Raw genomic sequence first — 18,584 nt, 5'->3', positions numbered from 1 at the left:
ATTGTTATTATTACATTGTTGTTATGCCCGGTTGTACACCTCCTATTTTATTCGACTCGAACTCGGTTGAAAATTTTAATATTTGAAGTTAGCATTTTGAAGCTATAAATAGCGAAATGGCGTGCATGAATAGATGGAGTCAGATGGAGGAATGAATGAATGAACTTTTCAGTAACTTGTAAGTAAGTATGTGTGATGTTGTAATTTGGAAATGCCAAAAACAAAGGGAGATTGCTAATGAATTGCTGAGCTATTTGATCGATTTGCGAAAATTAAATTGGAGAAGAAGTTTAGTTGAAAATATAGGTAAAAATTAATACAGAAAAAAGTCTTTAAAAATTTAAATATTCGTGAAAATCAGTCAAACATTTCAAAATATTCTTAAAATATTCAAATTTCCTGAAAGGGTCCTTGGAAAAATATTATTCAAAAATTCCACCTTTGTTGGTTGAGTGGTCCTATACAATTATTCTTTAAAAATCCACATCTACAGGGTTCCTCCTATTCGACGAACCCATTTTTTTCGGCCATTTCGATGACTCTTTGGGCCCATTCCAATCGACGAGGCTTGTCCGCGGGCAACATTCTTTGCGTCAATTGAATTTTGTACGGGAACAAATGCAAATCAATGCGAATAATCCGTTGTAAAGTGGACCGAGCCATGCCCAACTGCTGAGAACGGCGCTTTTGGGATGTTCTTGGGAACCTCTCAACACTGGCTCGTACGGCAGCGATATTCTCGGCCGATCGCCTTGGTCGACTTTTATATGGCCTCTTCGGATTAGAAAGAGGCTTACCAGTCGAAAATTTTTCGTATAAACGCTTAATGGTGTTCTTAGAAGGCGCACTTCTCACATTTTTTAATGTTTTAAAAGCACGTTAAGTTTTCACAATTGACTTCTTCTGTTGAATGTAAATTTCAACTATTTCAGAGGGCTCGTGTGGCGTGTATTGGTTCATGTTAAAAATCTGCTTGGACTGACGCTTCAAACGCGGTATGCCATTAAGCGATGTGACATCTCTGTCAAAAGTTGTGGCGTTGCCAAATGGGTCCGTCGAATATGGGCAAACCTGTATAGATCGATTGGTCCTTGAAAAAAAATATTCCTTAACATTATGTTTTCAGCTCGGATGGTCCTTGAAAAACTATTCTTTGAAAAATCACGTTTATAACTTAGATATTTTCAGAAAAAAATTACAAAAAATCTACATTTAAAATTCGGAACGTCCTTAGGAAATATTATTTAGTAATCCACGTTTATAGCTTTGATGGTACTTCAAAAAATGGATGGCCATTGAGAAAGTATTCTTTAAAAATAGAAACTTATAGCTTGGGTGATGCTGAAATAAAGAAAGGTTTCAAAAATTAAATAATTAATAAAAATCAGTCAAATATTTAAATATAGTACTATTTCAAAATACTCTTAAAATATTCCCATTCCTTGGATGGTCCTTTAAGAAGTATTCTTCAAAAATCTTTAAAATCTTTATTCTTTAAAAATTTAAAACAATAGCATTTCTCCCCCAGCCCCTTGCTTTCTGGCCTAATTTTTTTTAAAAATAATTTTTCAATTATGCAGGGTGAGATGAAAAAACTGCAGCCAACTTCAGACTGCTGTCATTTCTAGGCCACTCGTCCGACAGCTGTTAAAATTATTCCCGTGACAGCTCATTATATTGTTTACAAGCGTTCAAAAGGATTTTGGTGAGAATATTCCAGAAAAAAAGTTATTCGTGATGGAATTCAAGCGTGGTAGTGTGATTTCTTTATATTAGGCTGGAAAACCACAAGTGGCCATCGTTAGAGCACTCCAGCATTTAAATGTGAATAAATCTTTTGTGTCTCGTACCATCGCTCGTTATCGTGATACTGGTAGCGTAGCCCGACGTCAAGGAAGTAGTCGAAAGAAAACAGCAACATCAGCAGAAATGGTTCGAAAAGTAAAGAAACGACTTGAGCGAAACCCGCGTCGCAGTGGCCGAAAAAGCTGAATATATCGGAATATTCGATTTGGCAAACATTGAAAAATGAGCTCGGGGTGAAGCCATTGAAATTCCAAAAAGTACAGGAACTTACACCGCAACAGAGAGAAAACAGACTCAAAAGAGCTTCGCTTGGCCGAAAGTGGTGAACTACCGAATTTGATTTTCTCCGATGAGAAAACATTCGTTGTCCAGCAGTTTGTAAACAATGAAAGTGATCGTGTGATCGGCGCTTGCCAAATTGGTCAGCTGAAAATGTGCACCTTCGGTTGGCCACAAGAATTCAAGCGTCGGCCATGGTGATGGTATTGGCCGCCATAACAGCCGATGGACGCTCTCCGCTCGTATTAATCGACGGTGGCATGAGAATAAATGCCAAATATTATCGCGAAAATATTCTGGAGGGTGTATTAAAGCCTTGGGCACGCAAACATTTTGGCCGCAGACCTTAGATATTCCAACAAGACTCAGCACGCGCCACCCATGAATGATTACAGAATGAGGTTCCTCGCTTCCTCGCAAAATGGGCACTAAAATCTCCAGATACCAATCCGTTGGACTATTGTGTCTGGATTATTTTGAAAAGCAAGGTTGGCACTAAAAACTATCAAAGTGTCGATCACCTCAAGCAAGCCCTTAGGCGGGAATGAACCAAAATACCGCATAGCAAAATTCGGGCAGCGCGTGACGGTTTCATTGGTCGTTTGATGGCCATAATTCGTGCCAAAGGTGACCAATTCGAACAAATCTATTCTAAAATTGATAATAATCCCGACATTTTTTTCTTTCATTCAATAAAATGTTTAAAAAAATGTGAAAATTATGACGTTTGACTTTGTGGCAGTTTTTTATCTCACCCTGTAGACATTTCTCTTCCAGGGGGTAAAATGCTTAGAAAGAAATTATAGTTTGGATTTTTAGACAATTCCATTAAAAAATGTAGCTAAAATCATCAAGATACCGAATATAGGATGGTACCAATATAAGGGTGATTTACGATATCGTGGACCTATATAGACAATACTCTTCCAGGGGGTTAGGTGCTCAGAAGGAAATCCTTTTGTGAATATTCAGACAATTTAATTGAACATTTTGGCTACAATCATCAAAATACCGAATATCGGGGAGTACTGTTATATGGGGGCTATATATTGACCTGCCTGCAAACAAAACATTTTTAGCTTCCTACAGACGGACGGATCATTCTGATATGGAATTTCGTCTCAGATTTTTACGCTGATCAAGAAAATATATACTTGGTTATGTCTAAAATTATTATTTCGATGAGTTACAAACGGTATGATGAACTTAATATACCCTCCATACTATGTATGCTGGAGAGTATAAAAATCCGTGTTATGGTTTCTATGGCATTTAAAATAAATTCTTTAAACCCGGCTAATATTGCTTGAATGGTCATTGAAATAATATCTAAAAATTCAAATGTTCTTTAAAAAGCCAGATATAAAGCCTGGATTTCCCTTAATAAACATTTTTCAATAATCCACTTTTATTTAGCTGGAATGACCCTTAAAAAATTCCTTAAAAATTTACATTTATAGCTTGGATGATCCCTGAAAAGATATCCTTTGGCTTGGATGACCCTTAATCAATGATGATCCTTGAAGAAATTTTTATGCCTGGATGATCCTCGAAACATATTTTTAAAAACCTGGAAGAATATCATTTCTTCCCAGTCTTATTCATTCTAGCCTAAAATGTTTAAAATGATTATTCTATTATTTTATATTAATTTTTGTTTTAAATTCCTCATTAACAGATGTATCAGTCATTAAAAATATCGATAACAATCAAGTTATCGTCGTCACGCTTTTATTTTGTTCACTACATGGCGCTGCGACAAATACAACTCTATATGCAATAACGATGATGACAGAAACAAACAACTGTCATCTGTCGCGTTCATTACTTGCACATTTGCGAAAAGTTGATTTCTGCTGTGTTGTGTTTCAAGCTAAATACAAAGGAAAGAAGATAATTCATTAAACTTTAGAATAAATTTTATAATAACACACAAATAAGTACGGTTATAAATTGGTTTGTCCAGACAAAACTGTTTTAACATTTAGTTTTTCGTAGGAAACATGGATCGTTTATTGCGTTTGGGTGGTGCTATGCCGCAAGCTGCTCCACCAACTGATGCTCCCGTTGTGGATACTGCCGAACAAGTATATATTTCCTCATTGGCCTTGTTGAAAATGTTAAAGCACGGTCGTGCTGGTGTACCCATGGAAGTTATGGGTCTGATGTTGGGTGAATTTGTTGACGACTACACTGTGCAGGTCATTGATGTCTTTGCTATGCCACAGACGGGTACCGGTGTTTCTGTGGAGGCCGTCGATCCTGTGTTCCAGGCGAAAATGTTGGATATGTTGAAACAAACTGGTCGCCCCGAAATGGTTGTTGGTTGGTATCACTCACATCCTGGTTTCGGATGTTGGTTATCCGGTGTCGATATCAATACACAACAGTCATTCGAGGCATTGTCCGAAAGAGCTGTGGCCGTTGTCGTCGATCCCATACAATCGGTTAAGGGTAAAGTTGTTATCGATGCCTTCCGTCTTATCAATCCCAATATGTTGGTTTTGGGCCAGGAGCCAAGACAGACCACCTCAAATTTGGGCCATTTACAAAAACCCTCCGTACAAGCACTGATACATGGTCTCAATCGCCATTACTATTCGATCAGCATTAATTATCGCAAAAATGAACTGGAACAGAAAATGTTGCTAAATCTTCACAAGAAATCCTGGAAGGATGGTCTAACATTGGAGGATTACAATGATCATAGTTCGATTAATGAGAGTACAGTACAAGAAATGTTAGAATTAGCCAAAAATTATAACAAGGTAAGAGAAATCGATTTTAATGTTTGTTTCAAATTAATATAATGTATTTTTGTTTTCAGTCTCTGGAAGATGAAGAAAAAATGACCCCCGAACAATTGGCCATTAAGAATGTCGGCAAACAAGATCCCAAACGTCATTTGGAGGAAAAGGTCGACAAGGTGATGCAAAACAATATCGTTCAGTGTCTGGGTGCTATGTTGGACACCATTGTCTTTAAATGAATCCCTGAAAAGGGGAAAGCTTAGCATTTAAATAACTCACACGCATCAAGTCATTGCGACTTTCTGCCCCCATATATTTTTCTCTCTTTGCTGTAATATTCTTTACATGTTAACCATCGTGAAAGCATTAAAATGAAACAACCCGAAGAAACAAAAACAAACGAAACATAACTTTGAGAATATTATTTATCAATAAAATATTTTCTAAAAGATACAGAGATGAACCTTCTTTCAAAAATATATGTGGAATACATGTCTCAATGACCTACAGCCTTACAAACGTTGATGTTTAAAGAACTAAAAGACTTCAATCTGTTGGATTTTTCAAAGAATGTTTTTGAAGGACAATTTGCAATGTAGTCTATGCCCTTTTTTCGGTATTTTGGTGATTAAAGCGACATTATTTACAAAAAATGTTTCAAATCTGGTATTTGAAGTTCGTAATGGGTACTACAGCCTATGTCAGAAAATTGCCTGTGCAGGTCCACGTTTTCGTAATCGTATTTTAATGATTTTAGCGACATTATTCACCGGAATTGTTTGTACCTCCCAATATTCGGTATTTTGATGATTTTAGCGGCATTATTCACCGGAACTGTTTCAAATTTGGTATTTGAAGTTCGTAATGAATACTGCAGCCTAAGGCAGAAAATTGTCTATGCAGGCCCACGACTTCGTATAGCCCCCTTATAACGGTACCTCCCGATATTCGGCATTTTGATGATTTTAGCTACATTATCCACCGATTTTTTTAAGTTTCGCATTTGAATATTGTAATGGCTTATGACAAAAGTTATCTATGCAGGTTCCTGTCGTCGAATAGACCCTAATATAAAAGCTACATTCGGTATTTTTAAAATTTTAAAAGAATTTTTAACAGATTTTATTGTTTTTGAAAATTGCCAAAAACGTTGCAAATGGGGGAGGGTATAAGTTCGGCCCGACCGAACTTGCAGCTATTTTACTTTTTTATTTTAAATATTAGTGAAGAAGAATCAACTATAATCGCAGACTTTTTAAAGACGTTTGTCAAAGAAAAGCTGGGCTTGACTGTAATCTATCTGTTAACGAATATTTTAGGGAGCATTAGAACTACAATTGTGATGTTTTAAGAACATTTTTTCAGAGACTGACAAGTTAACATGATTTTCAAGAATACTACTTAAAAATAATCGGAGCCATAGTAGATGAATATTTGATTTTTTTTTTTAATTTTTTACTTATATTTTTAAATAATTTGCCCTGTTCGAAAAACTGCAAGAATCTACTAATGTCGTAACTTCTTGTCTATAAATTTCTTTCTTTTTTTCTTTATTCAATTAATTCTTAATACTAAAGTCTCCAAGGCCAATTAAGTTTTAATATGTTTTAAATTTTTAATGCTATAAATATTTAGTCTGTGTTAAATTTTCCCATTCATAGATCACTACGTTACGTTATCACTAATTACGCTGGTATTTTTCTGATGGAACGCTTTTCATAAAAGAAGGTCATTCATTTCACCAGCTGTCAAAATAACTTAAAAAACAGCTGTTGTCACACACATACACATGCACACGTTTGTCAATCTGGGGAACACTTATGTTGCCAGCCTTTCTGGTTTGATTCATATTTTCTTCTGTGCTGTCTTTCGTTTCAGTGTTGCTGTATCGCAGTGTCCTAGTGTCCTTTGTTCGTTACTTCAGTTCTTTGATAATTCTGTTAATTCTGAAGTAATTTACTTGGAGTCAGGCAATGCAAATATGATTGTTTGCCGCCCTAGCACTCGCCACTGCACTACTAATACATTATCCTCTTCGTCCTCACTTCAACTTAAGAGATGTAAATCATTTTCACAATTTTTTTCGAAAGCGACGAAATTGAGTTTCAAAATACAAGCAATTTGTTTTATCTATTTTGTCAATAACGACGAAAAAATAATTATCGATAACTACTAATCGACTACATAGCAATGATACATGAGTACCAACTTCGTCTTGACGGCGAAACCAACTACCGAGTCCAAAAGAAAAAAAATTGACAAGGTTTGGAAAATAACTTTTGAGGGGAAAACACATCATACAATTAACACAAATAATTTATTAAAGTTTTATAAAATGGGTCTACTTGGTGGTCGTAATATATCGCTGGCATTATGCCTGTGTCTGGCTGTAGTTTTTATTTGCGGTGTTTCACATGCCGAATCGGAGAGTAAAAAAGAAATTCCAGCAACAAAATTTGGTCAAAGTCAATCAGCAACAATGACAGTTTTATACTGGTATGTGGTTACACTGCTCTCTCTCCCTCTCTCAACCCCCCATAGAATTTTGCAAATCATCAAGGAGTTACTGATAGTGTAATATTATAATATTTCTCTCAACAGTTATAGCTGCGGTTATCGCAAGGCATTCGAGGACTATGTCAATATCTTGGCCGACAAATATCCCCAAATTACGGTGACCGGTGGCAATTATGATCCACCCGGCATGAATATGTACTTCTCCAAGTTGATATTTGCCGTCAAGATCCTGCTGATTGTTGTGATTGTCTCGTCCTTTGACATCTTTGGTTCTTTCGGCCAAGCAACACCTAGCTGGTGGCGTCATTTGCTGGAGAATAAGTTGTATGCCTGTATGATGATATTCTTTGTGGGCAACATGTTGGAGGGTCAGGTGCGTATAACAATTTCACACTTTCTTTCTTTAGCTCTTATCTGCCGTCGAAGTGATAACAACAAAATGTTTTTATCTTTGTAGTTGGTGTCGTCGGGTGCCTTTGAAATTTCCCTCAACGATGTACCGGTCTGGTCAAAACTGCAAACTGGTCGCATACCAGCACCCCAAGAACTATTCCAAATTATCGACAATCAACTGCAGTTCAGTGACAAATTTCAAGAGAATCCAGACTTTGTTAAATAATCATTAGTACACTCCTTAGACTCGTTCAGCTCGTGACGTTGTGAAACATACATACATATATATTTTTTTAAGTTCATAGATATGTAATTCGTATTTACCCACCACACATGCACACCCATGGAATTTCTCCGGGAGTGTTCATCTTATTACTTTAGATTCGATTATATGTTTCATATATGGGTCTCTGGCGTTCTGCGGGTTTTATATTTTAGTTTTTTTTTTCTTTTCTTGGTCCCCTAATGACATTGTTCCTGAGTTTTTAGTTTCCTTTCCATTTTTTCCATTGTTTTAATTAATTGTAATTCAATCATAAATAACTTTTTGTAAATTAATAGTTAACAAAAGTGTAAACGTATAGAAAATGAAGTCTGTTGTTGTGTGAACAGCGAATAAAAATCGTTTGACATCACAAGTTGGTGTTTTCAATTCTGTTTGTCTCAAAACACGGATGTTAAAGAGTGGCAAATATGTATTGGTTTATTGCTTGGAAAAATGTAAATCCCGTTCGTAATACTCCCTTTGAGTTTGATGACTACAATTGTATATCTCAGACTTTCCTTTTTAACAACAAAAAATTTGTGGGGGAGGTACCAAAAAGAGTGGGCCGATGCATTCCATCTCCACAACGGATCTTTTGTTAGTGGAAATAATGGGATGTGTGAAATATAAAGAGAACCCGATGCTTATTTCGGATTTTATAAACGTTTTGGTTATTTAAAACTTTGACCATTTGTGGGGGAGGTACTAGGGGAAATTGTCCGATCTCTACCGATTTTTTAACAGATCCTGTGTTGATATAAATATTCAGATGTACCAAGTCTAAATGGAATCCGATGTTAATTTCGCGTTTTAGGAGCTTAATGGATATTCAAAATTTCGACCTTTTTGTGGTGGAGGTACTAGAAGGAGTGGACCGATATATTCCATCTTAACACCAGATCTGGGGTTTATGAAAATATATGGATGTGTGAAATTTGAAGACAATCGGAATCTGACATCACATTTTATAAGAGTTGTAATTATTCAAAATTTTGACCCTTTGTGGGGGAGGTACTTGATGGAGTGGACCGATATTGTCCATTTTCACACCTAACCTAGCACTGACGCAAATATTAGGATTTGCAAAGTTGGAGCAAAATCGGATTATCGTTTCTCTTTTTGTGCAAAAAATATATTTTTGAAAATTTCGACATTTTGTGTGGGAAGTACCAGAGGGAGTGGACCGATAAATTTAATTTTCACACCAGACCTTGCTTGGGTAAATAAAATTATTGAGATGTGTGAAATTTCAAGACAATCGGACTGTTACATAACATTTGTAATTATTCAAAGTTTTGACCCTTTTTGGGGGAGGTACTTAATGGAGTGCATTTACACTGTCCATTTTCGCACCTGACCTAGCATTGATGTAAATATTAGGATTTGCAAAGTTGGAGAAAAATCGGATTATCCTATCTTTTTGATAATAATATTACGATGTACCAACTTTGGCTCAAATCGGATACTCCCTTTGACAGTTATCGTTCGCACCAGCCAGCCAGACAGACGGAGGGACATCGCTAGATCGACTCCAAATGTCCTGAAACGGATTTGGTCCGAGGAGACCTTGGGTCTTAAACCGTTATTTCGATGTGGCACGTTTTGGCCGTATCAAATGATATATACCCTCTGAAGCCATATGACTGAGGGTATAAAAATCGAATATTATTTGACAATGAAAGGAATCGAAAGTGTAGAACAAAGGACTTACCCATTTATTTTCCCAAATGCTTCCAGAATTATTCTCTCCAATTTGTTTAAAAAAAACTCTGCCGTAATGATTCCGTTTCAGCAAATATCGACATTTTTAACGATATTACAAACCAAAATTAATTTACAAAATATAAAAAAAAAATTATTTGAATAATTTTACACCGCTATTTCAAAAGTACGCACATTTTAAGTCGCTTTTTTTGCATTTCCGCTGCGGTTATGAATGACATTAAAATTTTATATTTTTATCAAAGAGCTTTTCCAATATAACCAAATGTTCCAAATAAACCAGATAAACACTAAAAATTAGATCATGCGACGCATTTCCCGATACAAATTAATTTTTTTCGAAACTTGAATTTAAACCCGACAAACCCGAACCAATATTCACCGCGAAAATCAATTAGAATCCGACAAACGACTTTGAAACTTTAATTTAACTCGAAACAATATTCACTGCGAAACTCCAATTGGAATCCGACAAATTGTAATTTTCTATTTTTAAAGGAAAATTTCTTATTTGAAAACACTTTCATTGTTAATTTTATATGAATGCAATTTTTTAATTTATATATTTTTTAATTTTTTTCTAAACACATTATGATTAACAAAATAATCTTTCGTATAGTTTTTTAATTGTAAACAGTTTACTTTTATCGCTTGAAGCCAACGTATTTTTTTATTGGAAAAGAGACCAATTCTCAGTCATTTATATGACTGTTTCTTTTCTTTGTATTATCTTCACTATGGGTACGGAAACGGAATATGATTTCTTGTTTGTTGTTGTACAGGTTTCCTTTGCAAGGGGAACAATGGAATTGACATTTCCGTTGGCGCACTTTTTTCTCACATATCAAAGTTGAATGTGCGTGCATAAACGGCGTGTGAGCATCGTCTTACGGCGGCAATACAAAACAACACCTCTTTCGAGTTCTCACGAAACCGTTAGACGAGAATAAGAATATTTTTCACATCAAATTTTCTAAGGTTTTTAACAACTTTTCGTAGCAAAATACAATTGTCCACACTTTCAGTAATATTAATTTATACTTTGCAACAATTTTTAGAACATAAAACGTTCTATTTTAAATAAACTACCGAAAACACTCACGACGAACACGATCACGACCACAACGAACAAAGAGAAGCGATAACTAAATTGCAAATGGTTATGGCAGTAAGTTATCGATTACACGGTGTTGCATTTTAATGACTGACAGCGATTCTTTTTAAGGGAAATCAAATCCATTTTTGGGTGTCTATGCAAAACCGTTATGAGAGTACATTTTGTTTTTTATATTTTTTACTCTATTTTTTACTCTACTATTTTTTACTTTTTTAACTTGTTTTAATTTTTATAACTCCGTTAATTATTTGTTTATTTAAACACATTTAAGAGCAGGATATTAATTGCCTTAAAGTTAATAATTTTCGAGACATTTTAAAATGTATGGGACATCTTTTATTAAAAACTAATTTTTGCTCTTGTAACACTTCAGAACTTAATACAAAACCTTATCAGATTTTGTTATTAAATGTACTTTATTTGCTTTAAACCACAAATACACATACCACTAAATATTTTTCGATTTTTCCTGTTTGTTGCTTTTCCGTTGGCGCCCTTTTTTCTCACATTTCAATGTTGAACCTTCGAACATTAACGACGTGCGAGTGCCAGCTGACTGCGGCAATCGAAATACCCACCAACTATGAAACCGTTAGTCGAATGTTTTTACACCATTTCTTTAAGTTTTTCAAAAACTTTTCTTAGCAAAATTCATTTCCCCCACTTTCGCTAATGTTTATTTACATTTTCCAATATGTTTTAGAACTTTAAACAGGTTATATTTTAAATAAATTGCTAAAAACACTGACGACGAACGCGATCACGACCGCAACGAAAAAAGAGCAGCAATAACTAAATTGCAAATGGTGATGGCAGTAAGTTATCGATTACACGGTGTTGCATTTTAATGACGGACAGCGATTCTTTTTAAGGGAAACAAAAATGGCACATTTTTTATCAATGAAAATACTTTGCTGGCATAAAGGCTCCATTTTTGGGTGTCGATGCAAACCGTTATGAGGGTATATTTTGTTTTTTATATTTTTTTACTCCTAACTTTTTTCATATGGTTTTAATTTTTATAACTACATTAATTATTTATTTATTTAAACACATTTAAGACCAGGATACTAATTGCATTAAAGTTAATAGTTTTCGAGACAATTTTAAGTTTATGGGACATCTTTTATTAAAAACTAATATTTGCTCTTTTAACACTTCAGAACTCAATACAAGACCTCATCTGATTTTGTTATTTATTTATTTTATTTGCTTTAAATCACAAACACATACACACACCACTATAAAATATTCGTTTATTTTTATTTCCTCTTTGTTGCTTTTCCGTTGGAGCCCCTTTTTTTCACATACCAATGTTGAACCATCGAACATTAACGGCGTGCGAGCGCCGGCTGACTGCGCCAATCGATATATCCACCAACTATGAAATCCAATGAAACCGTTAGCCGAAAACAAGAATATTTTTACACAATTTTTTATGTTTTTCAACAACTTTTCGTATCAAAATTCATTTTCCCCCACTTTCGCTAATGTTTATTTACTGTTTCCAATAGTTTTTAGAACTTTAAACACGTTATACTTTAAATAAATTGCTTAAAACACTGACGACGAACGCGATCACGACCACAACGAACAAAGAGCAGCGATAACTAAATTGCAAATGGTGGTGGCAGTAAGTTATCGATTACACGGTGACGGGCAGTGATTCTTTTTAAGGGGAATCAAAATTGCAATTTTTTTATCAATGAAAGTCCTTTTTGGCACAAAGGCTCCATTTTTGGGTGTCGATGCAAAACCGTTATGAGAGTATATTTTGTTTTTTATATTTTATACTCCTAACTTTTTTATATGGTTTTAACTTTTATAACTACTTTAATTATTTGATTATTTTTTAAATTGTTAAAAAGCACTCACGACAACGTCACAACGATCTCCGATAACTAAACCAAGAAATTAAAATAACCTTTATTTTATTGTACTATACTTCAAAAAAATATTTGTTTCCTCATGTCGAGTTTTAAAGCATATGCAAAATAACTAAGTTAAATACACGACCTCCTATTAATTCCAAATTATTGTTCAATATTTAATTATTATACCTATACAGGGTGAGATGATAAAACTGCAACAAAGTCAAACGCCGTAATTTTTACATTTTTTTCTTAAATTTTATTGAATGAAAGCAAAAATGTCGGAAATAGCATCAAAAGTTATAATAAGTTTAGATTTGTTCGAATTGGTTACCTTTGCCACGAATTATGGTCTTCAAACGGTCAATGAAACTGTCACACGCGGCCGAATATTGCGCTGCTGTATTTTGGCCCATTCCCGGGGAAGTGCTTGCATGAGGTGATCGACACTTTGGTATTTTTTAGTGCCATACTTGTTACCGAAATTCTCCAGACACAATAGTCCAACGGATTGGTATCCGGAGATTTTGGTGGTCATTGTGCGCTGGAAATGAAGCGAGGAACCTCATTTTGTAACCATTCTTGTGTGGCGCGTGCTGAGTGCGATAGTGCGCGCTGAGTCCTGTTGGAATGTCCAAGGTCTGCGGCCAAAATGTTTGCGTGCCCAAGGCTTTAATACACCCTCCTGAATATTTTCGTGATAATATTCGGCATTTATTCTGATGTCACGATCGATTAATGCGAGCGGACAAATTGCTGGATAACGAATGTTTTCTCATCTGAGACGGCGAAAATTGAATTCGACAGTTCACTACTTTCGGCCAAGCGAAATTACTCTTTAGCTCTTTTGAGTCTATTTTCTTTCCGTTGCGGTGTAAGTTCTTGCACTTATTGGAATTTTAATGGCTTTTCCCCGAGTTCATTTTTCAATGTTTGCCGAATGGAATATTGCGATATGTTCAGCTCACGAGCCATTTTTCGGCCACTGCGACACGGGTTTCGATCAAGTCGTTTTTTTACTTTTCGGACCATTTCGGCTAATGTTGCTGTTTTCTTCTGTCCATTTCCTTGACGTCGGGCGATGGTACGAGACACGAGCGATGCTACAAGACACCAAAGATTTATTCACACATTTAAATGCTGGAGTGCTCTGACAGCCACTTCTGGTTTTCCAGCCAAATATAAAGAAATCACACTATCACGCTTGAATTCCATCACGAATCAGTTTTTTTCCTGGAAAATTCTCACCAAAATGTTTTTGTACGCTTGTAAACAATATAATGAGCTGTCACTGGGATAATTTTAACAGCTGTCGGATGAGTGGCTTAGAAACGACAGCAGTCTGATGTTAGTTTTGGTTTTTTCATCTCACCCTGTACATATTTAGCAGGGCAACCCGTAAAAAATAAGCGATCATATTGGGAGTATATAAACAAAACAAGGACAAACAAATACAGAGAGAGAGAGACCTTGTTATCACATCATGACAACATAACGTGGAAAGAGACAACAGTCAATATAGGAGCTTCGTTATCCTTCAAAATTATTTTTTGAAGGTGTGGGGGGTATATAAAAAAGGTAGAAATTCGAAATCTTATTTTGATTTTAATTACATTTTTATTTTTATTAGCATATTTGATTGTGTTTTTTTTGCATTTGGAAAAAAATACAATGTAGGTATAAAATATTTCAAAAATATTTTATAGCTTAAGCTAGACGCTAGTTGATAAACAATTTTGTTACAATGGCTCAAGTTATTCAGAATCGCTGAAAGATATTGGAAATTGAATGCAAAGGCAGTGTACATTATTTGAATAACAGCCCAAGGAAAGATAGGTATTTGGCTTGGGAATGCTGTCAAGGAGGAGTTCCATTTACAAATTTGCATTATTTTATTTAATTTTATAATATTTTATTATTTAGTTTTTTTGCAATGTTTTTTAAAAAATAATAATGGCACGTATTTCTCTGTTCTTTTACAAATTAATGGCAGAATTGTGGTTGTATTTTTAAATTCCTTTTCTTCTTCAGATACAGACATCTACTTTCAATAATGGTCGGTTTAAAACTGGGACTGGGTATTCTTAGGTTTGTTGCGTTAATTTATGGCTACTTAAGTGTTAAGGAAACATAGTAAGTGTAATAGTATTTAGACAACATAAAAAATTAAAAAAAAATAGATTTCGTTTTTGTTTTTTGTTTAGTCTAGTATCTAAGGAGCTGTGGTATCGGCTCTGGGATAACGACTACGGTAGTTGCGGCCTGGCCAGTTTTGTCCAGTTCGTCTGTGATAGTTGGTATTTGGCCGGCGTTGATATGTGGGCTGGTGTTGCTGTGGAGCTGGCACCACCTGCTCATAGCCGCGTCTCAATTCACGGGCCGAGGTATCGACTCGCTCGAGACGTGTGACAAATGAATCATTGCGACGACGACACACAGAACATCTGGAAAGTTAGGGGCATTAGTAATCATGTTCAGAGTTGAAAAAAAATCGCAAAAACACATACCTGCTGATCTTACTGGTCTGATCCTTCTTCAATGTTCTTTGTACTGGCATCTGCCATTGTTCGTGCTCTTCGATCACGGCCAACCAGAATGAAGTGACAGGATTGTACAAATTGCAATTGCCCTGACCGTGACACTCAATAATGGGTTGGGCACGGAATTCCTCCAAGCAAGAGCCGGGTGAGACAAGATTTTGACCCATACCGCCGGTGTTATCGGTAGTTGTCTAGAGAAGTTAAAAAATTCCATAAGAAAATAAAATCATCTTTCAAGCCCCGACCAAAATTTAACTTACCATGAAGTAACTGTAGCCAGTCCACATTTCCTCCCAGCCATTGGGACAGTCGGGAATGCTCATGCTTTGACTGTGCAAAGCAATTACCTTGGTGGTAGTTTCGCAGACAGCACAACTGGAAAAGGAACAAAACAAAAATTAGGAACATCCACGCCACCTCCTCGATTCCTCTACTCACCGTGAAATGTATTTCTGAATAACATTAGCCTGGATGGGAACCATGGCGAAATTCATTGGCTCATCCGTGGCCAGCCACATACTGTCATCGTTGGTCTGGCCATAATTACAGACACTGCCGTCACATGTCATATACGGCATGGTGCTGAAACGTTGCAAACACGAACCGGAACGGCCCAAGTCTTGAGCAACGGCACGTGAATTGGCAATATTACCGGCCAGCGAATAACCCACCCACATTAGATTGGTGTTGGCGGGACATTCAGGAATCAGCACAGACTGAGAATGGCGGGCGAAAATGAAACCGCGACTCTTTGGACGTGGTGGTGGTGGGGCGGGATCACCCTCGGGACCCTTGGCACCGGCCAAGCCAGTAAAGCCAGCCAAACCTGGTGGACCTTGCATACCGCGTTCACCCTTTGGACCATCCAAACCCATTTGACCGGTCAAACCACGTTCACCCTGGTAACCCTTCAAGCCATAAGCACCTTGGAAGCCAACTTCACCTTCTGCGCCCACATCGCCCATTTCACCCTTGAAGCCATCAATACCAGGCTCACCACGTTCTCCCTTACGTGCCATATGGAAGGGAAATGTTACACCGGGCTCACCACGAGGACCGGGCAAGCCATCCAAACCATTTCTGCCATCGAAACCGGCATCACCAGTTGGACCGCGGGGACCACGTGCGCCCATGGGACCGGTGCGACCAGGTCGGCCATGCATACCCATTTCACCCTTCAAACCTTGGGGACCACGAGCACCGGGCGGACCAGCATCACCACGATCACCGCGCATACCATGAATAACATATCCGGGTTCACCACGCATGCCCTGGGGACCAACATCACCACGCTCGCCCTTGAAACCAACCATGCCGTGCAAACCATTGTGGCCAGGTGGGCCAGGATAACCAATATCACCTTGCATACCCTTGGGACCCATGATGCTCATGCCCATTTCACCCTTGATGCCATTGAAGCCATAATCACCCATATCACCAGGGGCACCCTTGGGACCAACACGTCCGGGACGGCCGGGCAAACCATCATAACCCACATCACCTTCATCACCGGGCTCAGCATAGTCGGGAGTCATACCAGGAGGACCGGGATAGCCCTTGTCGCCTCGTTCACCATCCACACCTGGATAGCCATCGGCACCTGGGGCTCCAGCAAAGCCAAAGTCGCCACGTTCACCCTTGCGGCCGGGATAACCTGGGGCACCTTCCATACCCGTCTCACCCATGGGACCCTGTTGGCCTCTGAGACCAGGTTGACCCTTGTCACCTCTTTGCGCATAGCCAGCCAACAAAACACCGGGACGACCAGGGAAACCTTCATCACCCTGTTCACCTTTGGGACCAAAGGCACCTGGCTCACCAGCATCACCGCGATCACCAATTTGTCCCACATAGCCAGCATAACCTTCGTCACCGCGTTCACCAACTTGGCCTTGATAACCCATTTCACCCATGGGACCCACAGCTCCATCAATGCCTGGCAGGCCGGGTCTTCCAGGATAGCCGGGTTGGCCCTTGTCGCCGCGATCACCAATTGCACCAATCAGACCCATTATACCATAGTCACCGCGCATACCCTTGAGACCATCCAAGCCATTGATGCCATCCACGCCGGGTGCACCAGTTTCACCCTTTCTGCCCATTGGGCCATCTTGGCCATAGGCCTCATCACCGGGAGCACCTTGAACACCCTTTTCACCGGGCATACCATCGTAACCACGAGGTCCACGTTGACCTGGCTCACCATATTCGCCCTTGATGCCACTGCGCGAGGCAAAACCTTTAGCACCAACACGACCAGGATAACCGCGATCACCCTCGACACCCTTGCGGCCGGGGATACCATCATTGCCTCTGCGTCCATAGGGACCAACATCACCCATTTGACCTGAAACCAAATCAACATTTTCATAACCCACAATTTTCGGAGAAAATTACAACAACATACCTTTGGGACCCATCGAGCCAATGGAACCTCTTTGACCCATATCTCCGTGACGACCATCTTCTCCCAACTCACCGCGTTCACCTTGCTCACCAGGAATGCCAACCAAACCTTGCATACCAATGACACCGGGAATGCCCTGGAAACCTCTGTCACCATGAGGACCACGTCTGCCGGGGAATCCAATATCACCCTTGGCACCTTGTACACCCTGGACACCGGGAACACCGGTTTCACCCTTTTGACCCTTGCGACCATGTGGGGCAATACGGCCATTGATACCTGGTTCACCAGCAGCACCTTGGAAGCCGACCAATGTATCACCAATGACACCCTTGTTGCCAGGCAAGCCCTGTAGACCATAGGGACCAATGTCGCCCTTTTCACCGCGTACACCCTTCACACCGGGTCTGCCAGTGACTCCGGGCCTACCTCTGAAGCCCATATCACCATACATACCCTTGGGACCCTCTGGACCGTCAGGACCCATCTCGCCAGGTAGAATGTATGGACCAGGATCACCACGAACACCTTTAACACCAGCCACGCCATCGATACCAGGAGCACCATCCAAACCCTCCATACCATGAGCACCGTGGAGACCCACTTCACCGGTAACGCCAGGATAGCCCTTGGCACCCATGGGACCTTGAATAACAATACCAGGCAGACCAATGTCACCGCGTTCGCCGTTATCGCCATTGGTACCGCGTTCGCCTTTTGGACCTTGGGGACCACGTGGACCTGGCTCACCAACATCACCAGGTTCGCCTCTGTTGTCGAATATTTCACCGGGATGGGGTTGACCCTTTTCACCCTTGGGACCCATATCACCAGGCTCACCGGCTACACCCCTGCAAATACAAAAAAGACATAGCCATTAGCAAGGCCCACCCAAACTATGTCGAGGCGGCTACTCA

The 18,584-nt window shown here is 38.6% G+C and overlaps 3 protein-coding genes across 4 annotated transcripts in view; 2 read left to right on the top strand and 1 right to left on the bottom strand.

Moving 5' to 3' along the window:
- Nucleotides 1–3,877: 3,877 nt before the first annotated feature.
- LOC101895606 (26S proteasome non-ATPase regulatory subunit 14) lies at nt 3,878–5,288 on the top strand. Its single transcript, XM_020036796.2, has 3 exons — nt 3,878–4,025; nt 4,084–4,853; nt 4,913–5,288. The coding sequence occupies exons 2-3, from the start codon at nt 4,089–4,091 to the stop codon at nt 5,072–5,074; spliced, it is 927 nt and encodes a 308-aa protein (XP_019892355.1). The 5' UTR covers nt 3,878–4,025; nt 4,084–4,088; the 3' UTR covers nt 5,075–5,288.
- Nucleotides 5,289–6,972: 1,684 nt separating this feature from the next.
- Nucleotides 6,973–8,383, top strand: LOC101895429 (thioredoxin reductase-like selenoprotein T homolog CG3887). The gene is made up of 4 exons (XM_011294290.3): nt 6,973–7,098; nt 7,162–7,331; nt 7,437–7,725; nt 7,810–8,383. Exons 1-4 carry the CDS (start codon nt 7,033–7,035, stop codon nt 7,969–7,971), a joined length of 687 nt encoding a protein of 228 aa, XP_011292592.2. The 5' UTR covers nt 6,973–7,032; the 3' UTR covers nt 7,972–8,383.
- Nucleotides 8,384–14,314: 5,931 nt separating this feature from the next.
- Nucleotides 14,315–18,584, bottom strand: part of LOC101895032 (collagen alpha-1(III) chain) — a 60,647-nt gene continuing 56,377 nt past the window's right edge. For both annotated transcript variants that reach the window (XM_005183672.4, XM_005183671.4), the window contains exons 6-10: nt 17,668–18,518; nt 15,699–17,607; nt 15,521–15,635; nt 15,228–15,451; nt 14,315–15,164 (exon numbers count right to left, since the gene is read on the bottom strand). In XM_005183672.4, the coding sequence (XP_005183729.1) occupies nt 14,933–15,164; nt 15,228–15,451; nt 15,521–15,635; nt 15,699–17,607; nt 17,668–18,518 (3,331 nt within the window). In that variant the 3' untranslated portion in view covers nt 14,315–14,932. The remainder of the gene's footprint in view (nt 15,165–15,227; nt 15,452–15,520; nt 15,636–15,698; nt 17,608–17,667; nt 18,519–18,584) is intronic.

Source organism: Musca domestica, unplaced genomic scaffold (genome assembly GCF_030504385.1).
Source record: "Musca domestica strain aabys unplaced genomic scaffold, Musca_domestica.polishedcontigs.V.1.1 34, whole genome shotgun sequence".
Lineage (NCBI taxonomy): Eukaryota > Metazoa > Arthropoda > Insecta > Diptera > Muscidae > Musca > Musca domestica.
The sequence above is the reverse complement of the archived record's forward strand: the minus strand, read 5'-3'. Positions and strand labels throughout refer to the sequence as shown.